The sequence below is a fragment of the Syngnathus floridae genome, chromosome 3, assembly GCF_059516105.1.
Source record: "Syngnathus floridae isolate MCC-2025c chromosome 3, RoL_Sflo_1.0, whole genome shotgun sequence".
Taxonomy (NCBI): Eukaryota; Metazoa; Chordata; class Actinopteri; order Syngnathiformes; family Syngnathidae; genus Syngnathus; species Syngnathus floridae.
The window spans coordinates 15,632,218-15,649,667 of NC_142415.1; the positions used below are offsets into that span (position 1 = coordinate 15,632,218).

Here is a 17,450-nt window from a genome sequence, read left to right on the forward strand (position 1 = left end):
AGATACCCGATGTGTAGAATAAAAGCATTGCATGTTGATGTAAAACTCTTTCCCTTCCTGCAGTGCAAGATGAAAGCTACAGTTTGGAGCATATAGACTGTTGGAGATGCAACAAATATTAGATTTTAGGTTGTAACTTTTTTCTTTTAGCCTTTAGTCTTTGCTGACCCTGACGGTCTGCCACTGTAATACTCCACCATATTTAATATTGATTAAACAAAATAGTCATCAACGAATGATGCGCAAAAACCTATTAGTCCAGTCGACCTCTCGGCTTGTGTCCACTACAGTGGGGGGCGTGCGCGCTCACGTTGATTGCGCGCACTCGCTGCACGCGCTGCAGCCAGGCAGGCATACAGCGGCGGACAACGACTGGAGCGCCGCAGTGAACAGATCCACTGGAACACCCGGACCGCTCTCTAAGCCGCGCTATTGCCAGGTAAAGTGCGTCTGGTATCAATTTATTTCCCTCAACTTTGACTTCGCAAACGCCTTTTGAAATGGTTTTATGCGCGACGATGACACGTTCACGCGACAGCCACCCCCTTATGATTGATGTGCTTGCACACGGAGAGCGTGCATGGCTCGTCAAACCATCCAGGAACCGAGTGCGATCGTTCGCCTTTTCGAACAAGTCACGTTGAGCGATCGAATGTTAGCGTAGGTACGAGCAGGACGGGTAGCGCTTTTGCAAAGGTGTTCTTGTCATTAGCATAAAGGTAGCTAACTATCTGGACAAGTTGTTTCGCGCATGAAGGTCTACGGAAGCCTGCTTGGCTCTGGTACCCTCTAATTAACAACACGGTCCGTAATCGTTGCAGAATTATGGCATTGCTAAAATTAAAAATGTTATGTTTCAAACCGAGCCACAGCGAGCCGTAGTGTTGCCTGGCCAACCTCAAACATGAAAGCCTGTGAAGGGAATTACACGAAACCTGCTAGATTTCATTTTGTGTTCTAAATCGGTGTTTGTATATTATTTATTTGGGGGCAAAAAAATCTCATTGCGGTTTAATAAGTGATTATTTTTTGCACGTTCCTCTTCCCATGATTTTTTTTTTAACCATGCAATAAATTATGATGCATCCCATTTCACGATGACTATATTTTCGATATATTCTGCAGTCACAAACATAACGTAAATCAATGCGTCCATAAATTGGGCTTCAACAATAATGCAAACAAAGCCAGACTTTATCCCTTTAATTTTTCATGTTTTATGAAACAATGTTTTAAAAGCGCATGGACCGCACTCAAACACTAAACTTAGAATAAATGCAATATACATAAATGTGAATCCTATATACATGAAGATTTTATTTCCCAGATTGCAGCCTTTGTCATTTAAAAATTGCATTCTTCTACATTGCAATGTCGATTTGAATTTGATTACTTGTTCAGCCCTGATATTGACAAGGACACTGCAACCTGACACAAAGCCCATTCAGCTTGTTTGATCATTGAGCCTTCCTCTAATTGTGTGTGCATGTGTGTGCGCGCTTCTAAACCTGCAGAACCTGCTTGAAGAAGCCAGAATGCGAGAGACCTTGAAGATAGAGAAAAATCATTCCAAGGTGGAGGAGGAGGAAGCAATGGATATCACGGCCTTGTGTGTTTTGTTGAGATTTTGCTGGAGGCGAGGGTGACCAGACAAAAGAGGCACTGAGAACCCACAGGAGCTGTTTTCTCTCCCTCGCTGTCACCATGGAATAAACCAGGAGGTGGAGAATGCCGCAAGATGCTCTGCAAGCCAGTAGCAAGCGTCGGCGCAGTCTGAAGGCTGAAAGTAAATAGTGAAGAACAAGAGGCGGCTTCTTTCCTGCTGCTTTGTCTTGGTGCGCCAATCAGTGGGGCCTCCATCTTCCTCCATAATGTGCCTCTTATTAAGAGGTGGGATTCTGCTTTTTAAATCCCCACCGAGTGTGGACTTGGTTGCCTCCAATGCGAAGAAGCCTTAAACCAATTATCAGCGACGCTCAAGGCGATAGTTGATGATAGTCTGGCCTCTCTGCCGTATAACGATGCAGGAATCATTTCAAAAAGAATGTATCCCAGACCACAAGACGTCACCCATGTCCTGCAGACAGACTGCCTGTTTTCCACGTTTCCCCATCCCACTTTTCCTGCTCCTCTTATTCATGGCACCCCCGGCGGGGACCATACACATGGAGGTCATCGAGAGCCACAATGAGTTCAGCTGTGAGCCCATCAAACTGCGAATGTGCCAGGATCTGCCTTACAACGCCACCTTCATGCCCAACTTGCTCAACCACTACGACCAGCAGACAGCCGCGCTTGCCATGGAGGTACGTACGTGCATTGTATGCTTGTGTGAAATTGGATAGCCGCCGCAGGGTATTCGGGGGGCGGCGGGTGTAATTACAGCATATGAGTAGGTTTGTTGAAAACTGTAAAGCAACAGCCTGCAATGTTGCACGTTGTCGGGTTACGCACCTGCGAAAGGGAAACAAAAGAGCTCAAGAGCTCAAATGTGATTACGCATGTGTTTGGGAGGGGGGGGGGGGGGTCGACTCAACAATGCAGCCACAACCAATTCATAGTCGACAAATTGGTGGGTTCGCCCGGAACAGCCGTGTTTGGTTTTCATCTCTGTATTGCTCTGTGTCATGAAGCATTGTAATGTCCTCTGAAAATGTTATTAAATCAGCCACCATTCACACTTAGAGAAAACAAAGATGCTTTGCACTGCAAGAAAAGGCTGAGGATTTATCCGTACAGATCGTTGTTACATTGCTGACTACAACAATAGCATTAGAAAATATATGTTGCACACAGTCCTGCAAAAAAGTGTGTCTGTCTGTCTGTCCGTCTGAACAAATCGTCCAAATTTAGTAGGAATTGTGTATTCTTAAAAATGTGTGCACATATAAATTATCATGAATAATTGCCCAAATTACTCATGAAATGTTATCACTGGTTTGCATTTCTTATCACATTAAACAATGAAATAATAATAATTAAAAAAAAAAAATGAAGTCGGATCACTTGACTGTATTTAGACAATAAGGTAAATGCTTTTTAACCTGGACCAAATTCAACTAAAAATTGTGGATAAACAGTGTAGGCCATCTTTTTTATGACAACTTAATTTTGGAGACTGCAATTGCAGATATTAAAAAGCATATTTAAAATGATCATAAATTTGTTCAGGTCTGAAATTTTTTTTTTTCAAATTGAAGGTTCATGCCAAGAAAAGAATTCCATAACACTTCGTTGGTTAAGAATACCCACGTATACTCGAGTTTTAAAAACTGGCTTTTCAAATAAGACCCTTTGGTACCAGATTGCGTTTTACATGTTTCCCCACACTGAAACAGTTAGCACAATGTCTGCAACAGGATACATGGAAGGTGCGCACGCTGTACAGGTACTTGTAGTCAGGCATTGAATATCAAAGTGTTAAGAGCATCTGATCTGCCCTCGTCATGTTACGCTTGTGTCTTCCAGCTACATGTTACCCTCGCCGGAGACACACACGGATGAATGCGTGCAGTCACCGAAAACTAATAGTTCTTCTTGCATTGAGGACGGTCACGTAACGAACCAAATGTTTGGTGTTGTGAGAGTTGAGACTCTGCGTGCACGATCCATCGATATCATATTACGCCACCTTTTTGTTATTTCTTTTTTAGTCCCTGGGGACGAAAGGTGTAGATGGAGGTGTGGCTGATTAATAGTGACTAATTACTGTTTGTGCAGGAAGGATTTGTTTACCCAAAAAAAAAATCTTTCTTTTGAGACTAGAGACAGTGTTCGAGTCTTCATGTTGGTCCCGCTGGCTTCGGTTGAGGTTGAGGAGGTCACTAAATCTGGAGTCTTCGGTATTGCGTACTGCTGTATTTCATGCGTTGTTTGTTCACTTTGTCAAAGACTTCACTCAGTAAATTAACACAGCCTGGCTAATTCCCCAATGGCATGTCCAAACATGGCTGACTGAAGTCTGTGAGGAGCATCTGTTAATGAACTCCCTTTGACCCACATGACGAGACGACGTATCTTTGTAACAGACACTCCGCGTGGCCCTCCAGCCATAGAAAGACGGCGCTCTGGAAATGGCCGAGCCGCAACTTGAACCCTGCGAGCATTCCTCTGTTCAGACCAGAGGCTCGAGTAGTCCTTCTGGGAGAAATTCAGTAACACCAATCCGAGCAACACAACAGCTAATGTGTTGTGTTAACAAACACCCATTTAACATGGCTCAGAATGGTTTGGCTCTACTCGATTTTGATTTGCGGTGACCTTGTGTTATTGGACTCTGGTTTTGTTGAACGTGTGCGTAAACAACTGCAGGACAATGCTTTGTCACAATGTATTGTCGTGAATTCATAAGCGCCATGTGGCAAGGAATTTAAGAGCCTGATTCGCAAAGTATTTTTTTTCTTTCGGAACTGAGGCTACTAATGGCAGCTACAGTCACTTTGTGGATGCGATGATGGATTATTTTTGTGCCGCCGTGCTTGTACGTTAACCTCCTGGTAAAAAAAATAACAGAGTATGTTACGTTATTCTCCTACCATGTTTCAGTAATGTCCAATAATTTCACCACAACTATTCAGTGCATGAATTGTAAACAGTACATATTAAATCACAGTGTTGAAATAGATAATTTCTCAATCTAAAATGTTAAGCCCACATGAATTTAGCATTCATGCAACTTGTTTTGCAGAGCAGCGCTTTTGTGTTTCACTGATGACCTAACTGTATTTCCTGTGTGCATGTGTGTAAGTGTGAGAGCCGGGGAGGTTAATGGTGCCAGCTGCCGTCCTTCACTACTGCTAACTAGCTGCTAATCTCTTGCTCACTTCCACAATGACGACATTGATTTTTACCAGCCAATCTGCCACAATAGTCTTAAAACCTGAGCTAAAGGGTGTGAGAGACTTTAAGCTGAGTGCCTCTGTAATGGCGGCTGGCTGTGCAAATGGGGAAATTCTGTCTTTGGGAATACGTCACCACGGTCAATCCGTCCATCTGCCATGGTATTTTATGGTCCCCAGTAGATGGGCCGTAGGTTGGGACAATATTACAAGGCCGTGTACTTTGTACGCTGGAGATTTAGATGGATTGATTCATGCAGAGAGAGTAGTATTTTATGGGTAGTCTGTGATATTTGGATTATTTCTTAAATTGAAATATTTTTTGTCGCCACCCCAAAAGTATGATAAAACAAAAAGCTTCTACATACTGGTGTTTTATCTTTACCAGAAATATAAAAAATGATTTTTGATTTTAACTTTTTATTTGGTGGTTGTTGCATTGGGTTTGTCCTGCGCTTTGGTTTGGTGCAACATGGATAGCGGAGTCGCTGTGAGTGAAAGTAAAATGCAATCCTTTCTGAGCATACATTATGAAACTAATTCCCTACTTTCATGTTGTAGTTGTTAGGTCACTCTAATGGAGCTTTAACAAAAGGTCTTAAAAGGTCTTTATCCTGTCTTTATACGAGAGCTTGTTACCACTCGGAAATACTGACACATACTAAGAAATTATGTTCTCCCAAGTTTCATTTTTTAATAGAAATCCAATCTTGACACCTCATTGTACGCCTCTGCAGACAGACATCCTTTCCTTGAGGTGGTTTCTGGTTCCATTATACACAAGTATCCATTTGACAGTAATGGTATGCTAATGTGGTTTGAAAGAATATGATGCCCCATTAGGACAATTGAACTGAGCAGGTGCTCGTTCTATTGCACTTTAAATTGACAGTTCTCAACCCAACTATAATATATAACAAGCTAACTATATGTATATAAAAAAGATACAAATAGATGATTGACAAGGGGTCACTTATGCAGTAAATGAGTGTTAAAAGACACTTCAGAGCTTTTCTGATCCCACAGGACCACCCATGACCATTAACTCCGCCTACATAAGACAAAAGAGCTCAAGGGATCAGATTTTTCTCAAAGTAATACTTTGAGCAATTTAGAAAATCAAATATTTATTTCAGGTTTATAGCACAAACTAAGGTATTCTGTGAGTGTGCGCCGTCACTGAATAGAAAAGCGTCCGTTGTTGAAGTATTACAAAAGTCTGAAAAGATTTGTAAGGGGAAAAGGACAACGTTGGACCCGAAAGTGAATTTAAGGAGAAAACGGTGGCAGAGTGACAGGTTGTGTAAAGTTTTTCCAAGGCCTACTGTCTCCGCTGTTTGTCTTTCCCCCAGCGTGGAGCCTGTCCTTCAAAATCCAACTTGCTGGGCTTAAGAAGGGCCACCCCGGGGCCACGAGGTCCCCGCAATAGACAGAGAGCTTGTGTGAGAGAGTTCACGACTTGTTGTGCTGAAGTGTGGTCTGCTGTGTCTTTTATCCCATTGTGTGCCAAAGAATCGAGCTGGAGGAAAAAAAGTGTGAGTCGTTTTCTTGTGGTGTGTGTGCGCGCCGGGTACATCTGAAGAGGCGTGCTATTCACCGAGGCAGGGACAGACAGGTCCTCATCTCGTTTAAATGTTCCTGTTTATTCCCGTTGAACTCTTGATTATCATGCTCATTCTCACAGAGTCTATTGAAGCTGCCAGCCCAAATGAAGCAATCATTTATTTATGCCTGGAACAAAGGCGCTGCCTGGTGCTGCTTTTTTGGCAGACTGTTCCCATCGGCATAGCTGCCACTGCCGCTTATCCGGCTCCACAATGGCAAGTTAAGCAAGATTTAGGGACGCATTGTTGAGCTTTTTCACGGCTGGAACACCGTTCCGCCGCTCGCCGAAGCCCGCTGTCAATTACTGCTTTGCAATGTGTGTGTGGACTTTCTGGAATTTCGCATACTGTACGTACAAGCATTACACTGACACATACCTTGCGCAAGAGGATACCAACAATTACTAGCCAGTATCTCATGTTACATTTATGAATGTGCATTGTTTCCCTGAGGGATTGGGAAATTCCTATCATTCCAATTTAATAGCCGTTCCTCCATAAAACATAACTGTTATTTGAATCCAATTACATTGGAATAGATTCTTTAAATTGAGTGCCTAGCTGCCACTGTTACTGGTTGTGCTCATTATACACTTATTATGATGACCAGTTATCATATTTTGGAGCAAAATCTGTATGCTTTGACCCTTAATGGCTTCTGTGCTGTTGTCTGCTTGAATCTACTGTAAGTGCAGTCCTGCAGTGTTCAGCTTTGGTTAAACACATAAATATAGCTTATCCATGTCTTATGGACTTAATCTGAACCCGTGACCCGGACTGGAAAATAACTGTGAGTGTGGCTGTGCATGCGTGCCAGTGGGTCCACTGGTGAGAGATGTTTAACCCTTACAGGTAAGTCCAGACTCAAACTAGCATCCACTCTGTCATTTTCTCACACAAAACCAGTCAGCCAACAAAAGGCAACTGGAATTGAGTTCTGCATCTTGGGACGTGCTCCATAATACTTCCCTGCAGCCGCGCCATATAATCTTGGACTTTTTGAGCGGAAATATTTTTACATTATTTTCAGTATGACAAAAATGAAAAGTGATGCTTGCAAAAAAAAAAACAAGTTTGAAAGCCTTTTGTGGTCAGAAGAAATAAACCAAATTCCACAAGGGAGGGTACGAAAATTATCATTTGTTTTCATCACACTCTATTTCAATTGGAAATTGGATTTTTATGAAAAAAATATTTTAAGATCATACCACCCCTAAAATATTTCCCCCATTGTATAGCAATAGTCACACGCTCAAAATCAATATCTAACAGGAACTGAATATTGTTTAAAAAAAAAAAAAAAAGTCGACAACAACAGCCCTTAATACAAGCCAGCGTTACAAATAAATGTCAACAAAGTAAATTATTCCTACTGGTAATGCCACTCAACACTTTCTGTCCTCCTCTCCCAAAGACAAAATGTCGATTTATCAGCGGATGGGCTCACTGAGGCAACTTGTATTGTGGCGGGATGTGCGTGGGCGCTAACACATTCATCTCCATTTTCAACGTCACTGCTCTACTACATCTTCGGGGCTGTGCGCATGTTCGTCCTTTCTCCCCCCCCTTATCCTCCAAGACACAAGGGCCTGCTGGAGCTGCCACATCACCTGTTGCCATGGCAGTTAAATAGGCAGAGAAGGACGGGCAGGAATGGAAGAAGGCACACATGCAGGGAGGGGAGCGGAAAGGAAGCGGATAATGACTGCATGCCCAAATGAAATGAAATGCTCACATGAGGGGAACCAGAGTCATAATTTGAACAATTTCAGTTGATGTAAACAGTACGAATACGACAAGTTGGAAGACCTGCAATGCAATTTCCACCAATGTGACTTTTGCCGCCATACAAAATGATTGAGCCTGCTTCATAAAGACCTTAAAGCAATATTTGTAAATCCACCAAACAGGGAGGCAAAGTTAATGAAAGAGACATGTGAAGGATGTGGATAAGTGCCGAGCTAGAATAATTGCAGGGGTAAATGGGAGGCAAGCAAAAGACGAGATGAATAAAGAGAGAAAAAAGATAGTACCAGAGGAGGAGGAGGGGAAATGAACGTGAGGGGGAATGCCATTATCAGCTTTGTCCGGTCCCCCCTACTGAAGGCTGGATGGACACGGATAAGGGAACAAATGAATGAAAAGCAGACAGTGCGAGAGGAGACTGCTTCTTTGCTAACTCTCTTTTCAGTGATTAGTGCGGCAAGTATCTCGACAGCCTCAGTTTGTCTGTTCTCAGTCGGCACCGTGTCTACAGACCGTCATTGAGAAGGCAACTTTGAGTATCTTGTAATTTTTAGTCCCTGATTAACCACGTGAGGCCTGGATAAATATTGCGGTGGACCCAAGAGGCCGCAATTGTTACACGTCAAATGGAATAATTCATAATTGTCATGCACTGATAAGTTAACGATGTGCAGAATTGTTAGGTAAGAAGAAAAATATCTGAAATGTTGGCGAGCGGTGAGGTGAAACCAAGTTTTTTGAATCCCTCCCAAAAGGAGTGCCGGGGCGCTAAAAGCAAGTGAACCGTCATCCAGAATGATGCAGCGATGCAAAGTGAGGTGTGTTCTGAGACCATTTGGGCCGGGCCGCAGGGCCCCACTGACAGATTTCTCGCCCCACTCACAGTGTGAGTCCCTGACTTGTTAAAAAAAAAAAAAGAAAAAAAGGGGGGGGGGATCCAGATGGTCTCTGCTGAGGTTTAGCAGCAAAAAGCTCACATTGCACTTTGCATTTAGTCATTTTAATATGTGCCTGTAAGGCATTTCAAATTTCCCAAACTAACATTTAAATGGATCTTCGCAAAATTCAATCAATGGCTCTTAACATGGACAAATGCACAACATAAACACTTGAGCAAAAACTGAAGCTGCTTCTCCGCAGATAAAATGATCAGATAGACATTTTTTTTTTTTTGCTGCCAAATCAGGATTTGTTTCTTTGAGGGCTTCAAACCAATCGTCTGTCTACTTGATTTGGCCGCACCACCAAGCTGCCGGCAGCTTTTAGAAAATGTGTGTGTATATCATTCTCACACTCTGAACACCTTTTCCAATCCATTTGACTCCCTAATCCACTGGGAAACCACCACTTTTCTTCCCCAGTCCACTTTAGTTTCCTTTTTTTTGCCTGTTTTGTCACTCGGCCCTTCTCCCTGATCCCTCCTTCCGTCCTTTCTTTTCTTTTTTACACTTGACTCGTGTGCTTGCGTTTGTACTGTGCTGACAGATTGAATTTTCGACAACAACTCCTCATCACGCACTTAGTCCCAATAATAGTCCCTCGGGCTGAACAAACTGTTCAAGTACATAAATGTGAAACAACTCATAAGATCTCTTGTTTTGAGTCGATACAGCATTCCTCTTCTCGCTACCGTGGAGATGTTAGTAGAAGGTGCTTCAAAGTATTGACGAGGGGAAAATAAAGCAGAGAAACTCGACTGTTATGTGTTTGTGTTAGCGAAAAATAGCTGCTGGCATTTTTTTCACTACACTTCTAATCACTTAACTGGCATCTCTCCCCTGGATTTCGCTATTCGACTTTTAATTATGTGCCCATGTCATTCTTTGGCTTTCTTTCTTTTCATTTTTAGGTTGTTTTTTTTCCTTCCTCTGGGGGTTCCTCCCCCTGAATATTGTGGAGCGCAGGAGTAAAGAAAAAGGAACGTAATCCTTCCATTGAACAGGAGTTGAAGCAGTCAGGGGCTTTTTCTCATTTTGCTCTGTCAAAAAAAAAAAAAAAACCTGCTTCTCATTCTAAACGCTCACACTTGCCCCTCACCCACCCACACACACATACACACATTTTGTTTCTATTGCTTTATTTTTCCTAATTCAATGATTAGCTTTATCTATAATTCACCCCCTGATACAAGCACAAAATTAGGAAATGACATATCGCTCTTGGTTTTACTGATAACATTATTATTATACGTACCTCTTTGATTTAATGGAGCAGTGACTAAGTGGTAAGCGACTAATGTTCATTGTCCAGTCGAGTGCTATTAAAAGTACTGTTGGACAGCTAGTCGGCTAGAACCTAATAAATATGCAAATGTATTCATCTTTCACCTCCTTGTGTCGTAGGGAACACTAAATTGATCCATCCAAATTTTGGCGTGAACATAAAATAGAGGCCCGTGTTGAGCTCCAGTTTAATTTCAGTCATGTTAGCGCCTTGACACGGGAGGGCAGAAACAGACAAGCAGTCTAGAAGCCTCGATCAAAGGAGGCTGCCGGAATAGATTTATGTGATCCTTTTCTCGCTATCCCCTTCCTCATCTTTTCATCACGTACTCTCCCTCAGGCTACGTTTAAGGGATTTTATGTCTTTTACATTCTCGGTTCTTCCATCAGCAGCTTGCGTCAAAATGTCTGACAATTCATTTTTTAGTGGAGCCCCACCCCACAGAAGATAATTGCCCTCACTTTCCGCTTCCAGCATTGACCTGTGTATGCACGCAATCCTTGCGCACTTGGAGGCCGCACAACACGATCGGCCGGACAGACTGCAATCCCGTTTCGAGAGCTGTAATACAAAACGGGCAGAATGAGGACACACAAAATGGAAGTCACACACATTTTCACTGCTTGAGTTAAGATGAGCAGAGATGAACAAAGGTCCTCTCCCTTCAGCCAGTAAAACGCACTGATGTACGAACCGTTAAGTGTTGCCTGAGGCTCAACGTCGACATGCATGGACAGACGGGATCGGATACATCTCAGTGAAAATAATTTGCATGATATGCTAGGAAACAAAAATTATCAGTTGAGTTGATTTTCACAAGTGTGTACTGTTTTGAACGTTTCCAACTTTTTCTTGCCTGAGCAAAGTACAGACCTCATGTATGTCATATGTTGTATTGCATTGAAATCTTGTCAAATTCAACCTTGTCTGAAAACCCGCGCTCTTAAGGTTCCGTATGTTCCTACAACACGTCGTGTACATGCTCAAGGATTGCAGACGTGTAAATTATTGAGTGAAGATGAGCGCAGTCGTGCCCACACGCAGTCGTGTTGCATGAGCCCAAAAACTATGTCACGCCGATCACGCACCGCTGCACCCATTTACTGGTGGAACATGTGCAGATCTGGAACACGGCAATTGAGAACGATCAAAACATACACACAAAGCCTGAGTGCGCAAACAAACACACACAAAAGACGTTCACAATCACACATGGATGAGTCTTTGCACGAGCGCACTTGTACCCTGGAAGCGCGTGCAGGCGCTTTTGTTGTCGGTCAATGGAAGTGCACTGTTTTTATCAAATATACTTTATACACACAGCAGTGTTGCATCCCAGCAGGCGTTCTGTTTTGTTCACCAATTCATGGGACCTTCAACGCAACCTCAAATTTATCTCGCTCACAGTTCCAAGTCGGGCCTGACCGATCAATGGCTAGCTATTGCTTTTAGGTTCTTTTTAATTTGGCCAAAATATTCAGATTTTTATTTTTTCAGGATTTTGCTTTTTTTTTTTTTACACACACAATACCATATTACACTATATAAAGAAAACATCCAAGCACCCCTCCCCTGTACAACATTTATTTATTTATGTATGTATGTATGTATTTATTTATTTATTTAGCCTATAATTCATATATTTTGTCATAAGCATTACCGGACCAAAAAAAATGAAGTTTGTATTTTTTTTTAAATTAGTCTGCCAAGTAATCAGTTATCAGAAATTGCTTCTGCCGCGTATCGGCGTCAGCCTGAAAAAAATTCCGTCAGGTCCTAGTCGCAAGCCAATAGAAGCCAAAGTCGTCTGAGGGCAGCTGCTGTTTGTCCGAGCCACTGCAATCAACAATCTCCCCCAAGCGCCGTCTGCCTTTGCTGCATCATAAAGATGTTTGCTTATCGGCGTGCTGCTCTACATTTTTCATGAGCTTCTAAATGTAAATAGAATACTAAGTCTGATCACACTTCAGCCCATTTCATTTGCAGAGCAAATCTATTCAAACCTGTTTGTGCTTTATGCAAGCTTGGGTGCACAAACCTGTGCATGACATCTTTGTCTCTGCGTCACAGCCTTTCCATCCAGTGGTAAACCTGGTGTGCAGCCCTGACCTGAGGATGTTCCTGTGCGCCCTCTACGCCCCAGTGTGCATCGTGTACGGACAGGTGTCCCTGCCGTGCCGTGCCCTCTGCTGGCGGGCCAAGGACGACTGTCAGAGACTAATGGACATATTTGGACTCACCTGGCCAGATGACATGGAGTGCAGCAGGTTATTAAAACAAAAATAATCTCATCCCAAAAACCATGCTGGATCTGTCTTCCTTGCCCACCTGCAGGTTTCCCGACTGTGACGAGCCGTACCCTCGCCGAGAGGACCTGCAGAAAGGCTCCGAGCCCACCGACCGATCGCCCATGAGCGTCCAGCGGGATTACGGCTTCTGGTGCCCCAGAGAGCTAAAGATGGAACCGGAGCTGGGTTACTCATTCATGGGCAGGAAAGACTGCTCCGCTCCCTGTCCGTCCATGTACTTCAGCCAGCAGGAAGTGACCTTCACGCGATACTTCATCGGGGTCACCTCCATTGTCTGTCTGTCTGCAACCTTGTTCACTTTCCTTACTTTTCTCATCGATGTCACCAGGTGGGTAGGACAACACGTTCTTTCTAAATTTGACATCATTTATCTTTTTTTGTTTTTTTTCCCCTGTCCTCATTAGGTTCAGGTACCCGGAGCGGCCTATCATCTTCTACGCTGTATGTTACGTGATGGTGTCGCTGGTGTTCTTTTTGGGCTTCGTGTTGGAGGACACTGTGGCGTGCAACTCCGTCAACCACGCGCAGTTCAAAGCTTCGACTATAACGCAGGGCTCGCACAATAAGGTGAGCGTGCTCTGCCATTTCCTCTTCTTTGGATTTTCATAGAGCAGTACCCGAGTAGTGGTGGAGGATTTTTGAATCGTAATGACATAGCGAAGAAAAAAAGATAATTTCTCATGATACCAATCGTTGATTTAACAAGGTAGGAATAAAATAGTAAGAGTCCCACGGTTGTGGATTTCTTCAGGTCTGATCGTTTTTTCCCTTCCCCCATCCTGCAGGCGTGCACCTTGTTTTTCATGATCCTCTACTTCTTCACCATGGCTGGCAGTTTGTGGTGGGTCATCCTAACGATCACATGGTTCCTGGCAGCCGTGCCTAAATGGGGCAGCGAAGCCATCGAAAAGAAAGCGCTCCTCTTCCACGCCGTGGCCTGGGGGCTTCCAGGGGCCCTCACCGTCGCCCTTTTGGCCCTGAACAAAATCGAAGGCGACGGCATCAGCGGCGTGTGCTTCGTAGGGCTCTATGACATAGACGCCCTGCGGTGGTTTGTTTTGGCACCGCTCTGCCTCAACGTGGCGGTGAGTACGCTCGGGAGATGAATGAGTGTGTGTCTGTGTGTGGGAGGATGAGAGAGTGGGTGAGAGTCATAAAAGATTAGTGAGTGGACGAAATGATACGTGAAGCAATATGATAGGTCGGCAAATGGCCGAGCATATGCTTGACTTTTGGCCTGCCTCCATTTATTTGTCTCTCCGCCTCGCCAGGTGGGTATCTCTCTTCTCTTAGTGGGCATCGTGGCGCTGAACCGCGTCCGCATGGAGATCCCCCTGGAGAAAGAGAACCAGACCAAACTCGTCAAGTTCATGATCCGAATGGGGGTTTTCTCCGTGCTCTACCTGGTGCCCTTGCTGACCGTGATCGGCTGCTACGTGTACGAGCACGCCTACCGCGGCGTGTGGGAGACCACCTGGATGGAGGAGAACTGCCGCCGCTATCACATCCCGTGCCCGTACAAGGTGGGTGACTGTTTGTGCGCGCGCATGTGTGTTCTGTTGAATGAGCAGGTATTTAAGGAGTGGACAGTATGCATCACTAGACCGGGTAATGCGTTCAAGCCCAAAGTTCACAACAACAGCGGCAGTGTGTGTTGTCTTTCTTTAACTCTTGTCTTTCAGTGTATCCTCTGGTTCCCACACTGGTTCTTCTTCCTCATCATCATCATCATCGTCATCCTCCTCTACTCCCACTCACACACTTGCTGCCTTTGCTCTGGGCTTAGTCAGTCATGCTCTGCTTCCCCAACTCTAAAAGGTCTTTGTGTTGTTATGAAGAGTGGTGTATTTAGACGCGACTGGCTTTCAAAACGGAATCAGTACGAAGACATCAAGCATCCATGCCAAACTTTCGCCTCGTTTCCGCCCACTAGTTACCAGATATGAGCTTCACCAAGCGCTAATTATTTTCAGGAAGTGATGTGTCAGCCAGTTTGTGACGGACGCGGTAATTGGAAAAGGGTGGCGGCAGGTGCAAGTGCTTATGTTACGCACGTGCTGGGATTGCAATGTTTTTACGCGTCACTGGATCTTCATCTCACGGTGTTGCCAATAAGTGTCTGAATGTGGTATGTTTGCTTTGGGATCATTTCATTAAGTTAGTTCCCTTTTTTTCTAACGACAATGATTAACAAAAGTCTGAGCTTTTTCCCTCCTTTAAAATGTAGTATAAAAGAAAAATGTAGACTTTTTGTAATTTATTTTTGGTAACATTTTTGCTTATGCGCGTAGAGGGTTGAGTTTACTAACAATTAACATAATTAACTAATTTGCACCAAAATGTGGGAATATAATTGTCCTGCAACGTAAAGCACACCCAGTTTCTCCCTTCCTTCTTTTTCATACAATTTTTTTTGTAACTTTGATTTGACTACTCCATCTGCTTAGGTGACATGAGTGTCCAAGTCACAAAAACCCAACTTCACAAGACAAATGAGTTGACCAATTAACATACTGCCCCCTAGTGTCGGCTGCAAAGAGTCAAGAAGCGCTTCTCCCCAATCGTCCACAATTGTCAGTGATGAAGTTTGGCATCTATTATTTCTTTCTAAATTGTCAACCCGGCCTGTGTTTTATTCTCTCCTCAGGTGGAGCAGACCAGTCGACCGTCCGTGGCCTTGTTCCTCATAAAATACTTGATGATGTTAGTGGTGGGAATCCCCTCTGCTTTCTGGGTGGCCAGCAAGAAGACCTGCTTTGAGTGGGCCGGCTTCCTGCATGGACGCAGACGCAAAGAGTAAGCCGGGCTACTTATTTGTGCCTCCGTTTTGAATTTTATGCTTATGATCTCTAATATTAAGACCCTTCCAAATGTCTCCATGTAGTAGTGGGGTGAATGAATCTCGTCAGGTGCTACAAGAGCAGCCCGACTTGGCCCAGTCACTGCTGCGCGAACCCAACACCCCCATCATCAGGAAGTCCAGAGGAACGTCCACTCAGGTTTTTTTTTTTTAACCAATACCATACTGTATATATCAATGTAAGGCTCATCAGTGGGGTATGACGTAAAACATGGTGACAAATTTTTGTCCTCCTCTTTTAGGGTACTTCCACTCACGCTTCCTCCACTCACCTGGCTGACCTGGACGAGCCCCTTGAAAGCCACCCCACCCAGCCCGCCTCCACCAGGAGCAAAGCCGGCAGCGTCCACAGCAAAGTCAGCTACCACGGCAGCCTGCGACGCGCTCGCGACGATAGGTAGGCCGAAAAACGGGAAGCCGTCCGCCGCCGCAATAGAAGCGGCCGGTGAAGTCACTGCTCTCTTGTCTTCTGTAATTCCAGGAGCGACGCGGTGGTCTACAGAGGCGTGGAGCAGCGCAGTTTCCACGGCAGCGCGCCGCGCCTCGACCACCCGCTATCCACGCATGGAAGCCTGAGGGACGTGACCGAGGCTCCGCCCACTCTCATTACTCACGGATCGACGGCCAGTGAGGGTCAAGTTACCGACAATGATGGCACCAACGCCTAACAACTTCAAAGTAGGGTGAAAGAGGCTTTTTACATGTTGAGACTGGATTTACACACACACACACACACACACACACATTTTTGCTGTTAACAATCCTCAATAGCTTGTCCAGTAATTTCTTAATGACATTAAAAATAAGTCTCGTACCAGACTGATTGTTGGCAAACTTCATTTGTACTTGGACCTAATGTGAACCTGTGGACCTCATTGTGTGTTACCTCACCTATTTTTGTACTGTACAGGATGTGTGTGAGTGGACAAGATTCAAACTGTTGAGTTTTATTAATCAGATTGATTGATCGATAGATTTTTGCACTGAGGCATCTGCTTAGTAAATAATACAGGTCCATCTAAATTAGGGATGTCCTAAGTACAATTAACTTAATTGTGACAATCTGCCGATACTCGAGCGAGTCCCGATCCGATACCTTAGCGGAGGAAACCAAATTGTCTCAATTATCTTAATTTTTTTCTCTTAAAATAGATAGCCCAATATAACGGTTAATATGACAACAAAGCTTTTCTTTTAACACCAGTAAAACGGAGCAAGCAGTTGATAGCTGTCACTACTACACTTTGAGTTATTGAAGTTGCTGAAGTCTGTTTCTTTTGCCCATCCGACTCACGACATGATGTAAATATGACTTTTTTTTTTTTTTTTCCTCCCCCATGTGACCCTATCTCGCCTGTGTGATCCACATTTTGTGCTCCTATCAAAAACCTCTTTTTCCCCTTCACGTAACACACAAACGACACACTTTGTACTACAAACATTCTCCATCCTCATCAATAACAAATTTGCCTTCTGCCTCTCCTGCCTGTAAATGCTCTCTCACTGGTCTTGTTTAAGACTTGCAACAAGCCTCTGTGTTTTTACAGACCTTGGGAATGAGACGTCTCGCTGAAAGTTGTTAGTAAGCACAACTTAACTGACATGGACAGATGAACTAAAAAAAAGCAAAAACTCTTCTCTGAGCCCTAACTGATTTATCCGAGGCTGTGAGGTACTGAAACATTTGTTTTTCAGATGTCATATTGTGATGCAAGTGATGTGAGCAAATGTGGTGGGCATTCACTTTGATATTGTAAAAAAATGAAAAACCTCAATTCTGTTTGTGTTTTAATTTATTTGCAGTTTGCAACTGCTTTAACTACTTTTACAAGCAGTCTAATAAACTTTTTTATGGACTTTAAGACTTTCA

The 17,450-nt window shown here is 43.8% G+C and overlaps 1 protein-coding gene across 1 annotated transcript; it reads left to right on the forward strand.

The window, feature by feature from the left end:
- Positions 1-279: 279 nt before the first annotated feature.
- On the forward strand, positions 280-17,442 carry fzd3b (frizzled class receptor 3b). Its single transcript, XM_088370402.1, has 11 exons — positions 280-439; positions 1,515-2,306; positions 12,482-12,678; positions 12,746-13,048; positions 13,125-13,287; positions 13,506-13,805; positions 13,992-14,243; positions 15,368-15,516; positions 15,605-15,719; positions 15,823-15,977; positions 16,062-17,442. The coding sequence occupies exons 2-11, from the start codon at positions 1,992-1,994 to the stop codon at positions 16,246-16,248; spliced, it is 2,136 nt and encodes a 711-aa protein (XP_088226528.1). The 5' UTR covers positions 280-439; positions 1,515-1,991; the 3' UTR covers positions 16,249-17,442.
- The last annotated feature ends 8 nt before the right edge of the window (positions 17,443-17,450 follow it).

Excerpts from the sequence above, each read along its gene's own strand:
- fzd3b (XM_088370402.1), top strand. The coding sequence starts at position 1,992 with ATGATAGTCTGGCCTCTCTGCCGTATAACGATGCAGGAATCATTTCAA. Across the intron at positions 13,049-13,124 it reads TTTCTCATCGATGTCACCAG|GTTCAGGTACCCGGAGCGGC; the intron begins GTGGGTAGGACA and ends TGTCCTCATTAG. Across the intron at positions 15,720-15,822 it reads CCAGAGGAACGTCCACTCAG|GGTACTTCCACTCACGCTTC; the intron begins GTTTTTTTTTTT and ends CTCCTCTTTTAG.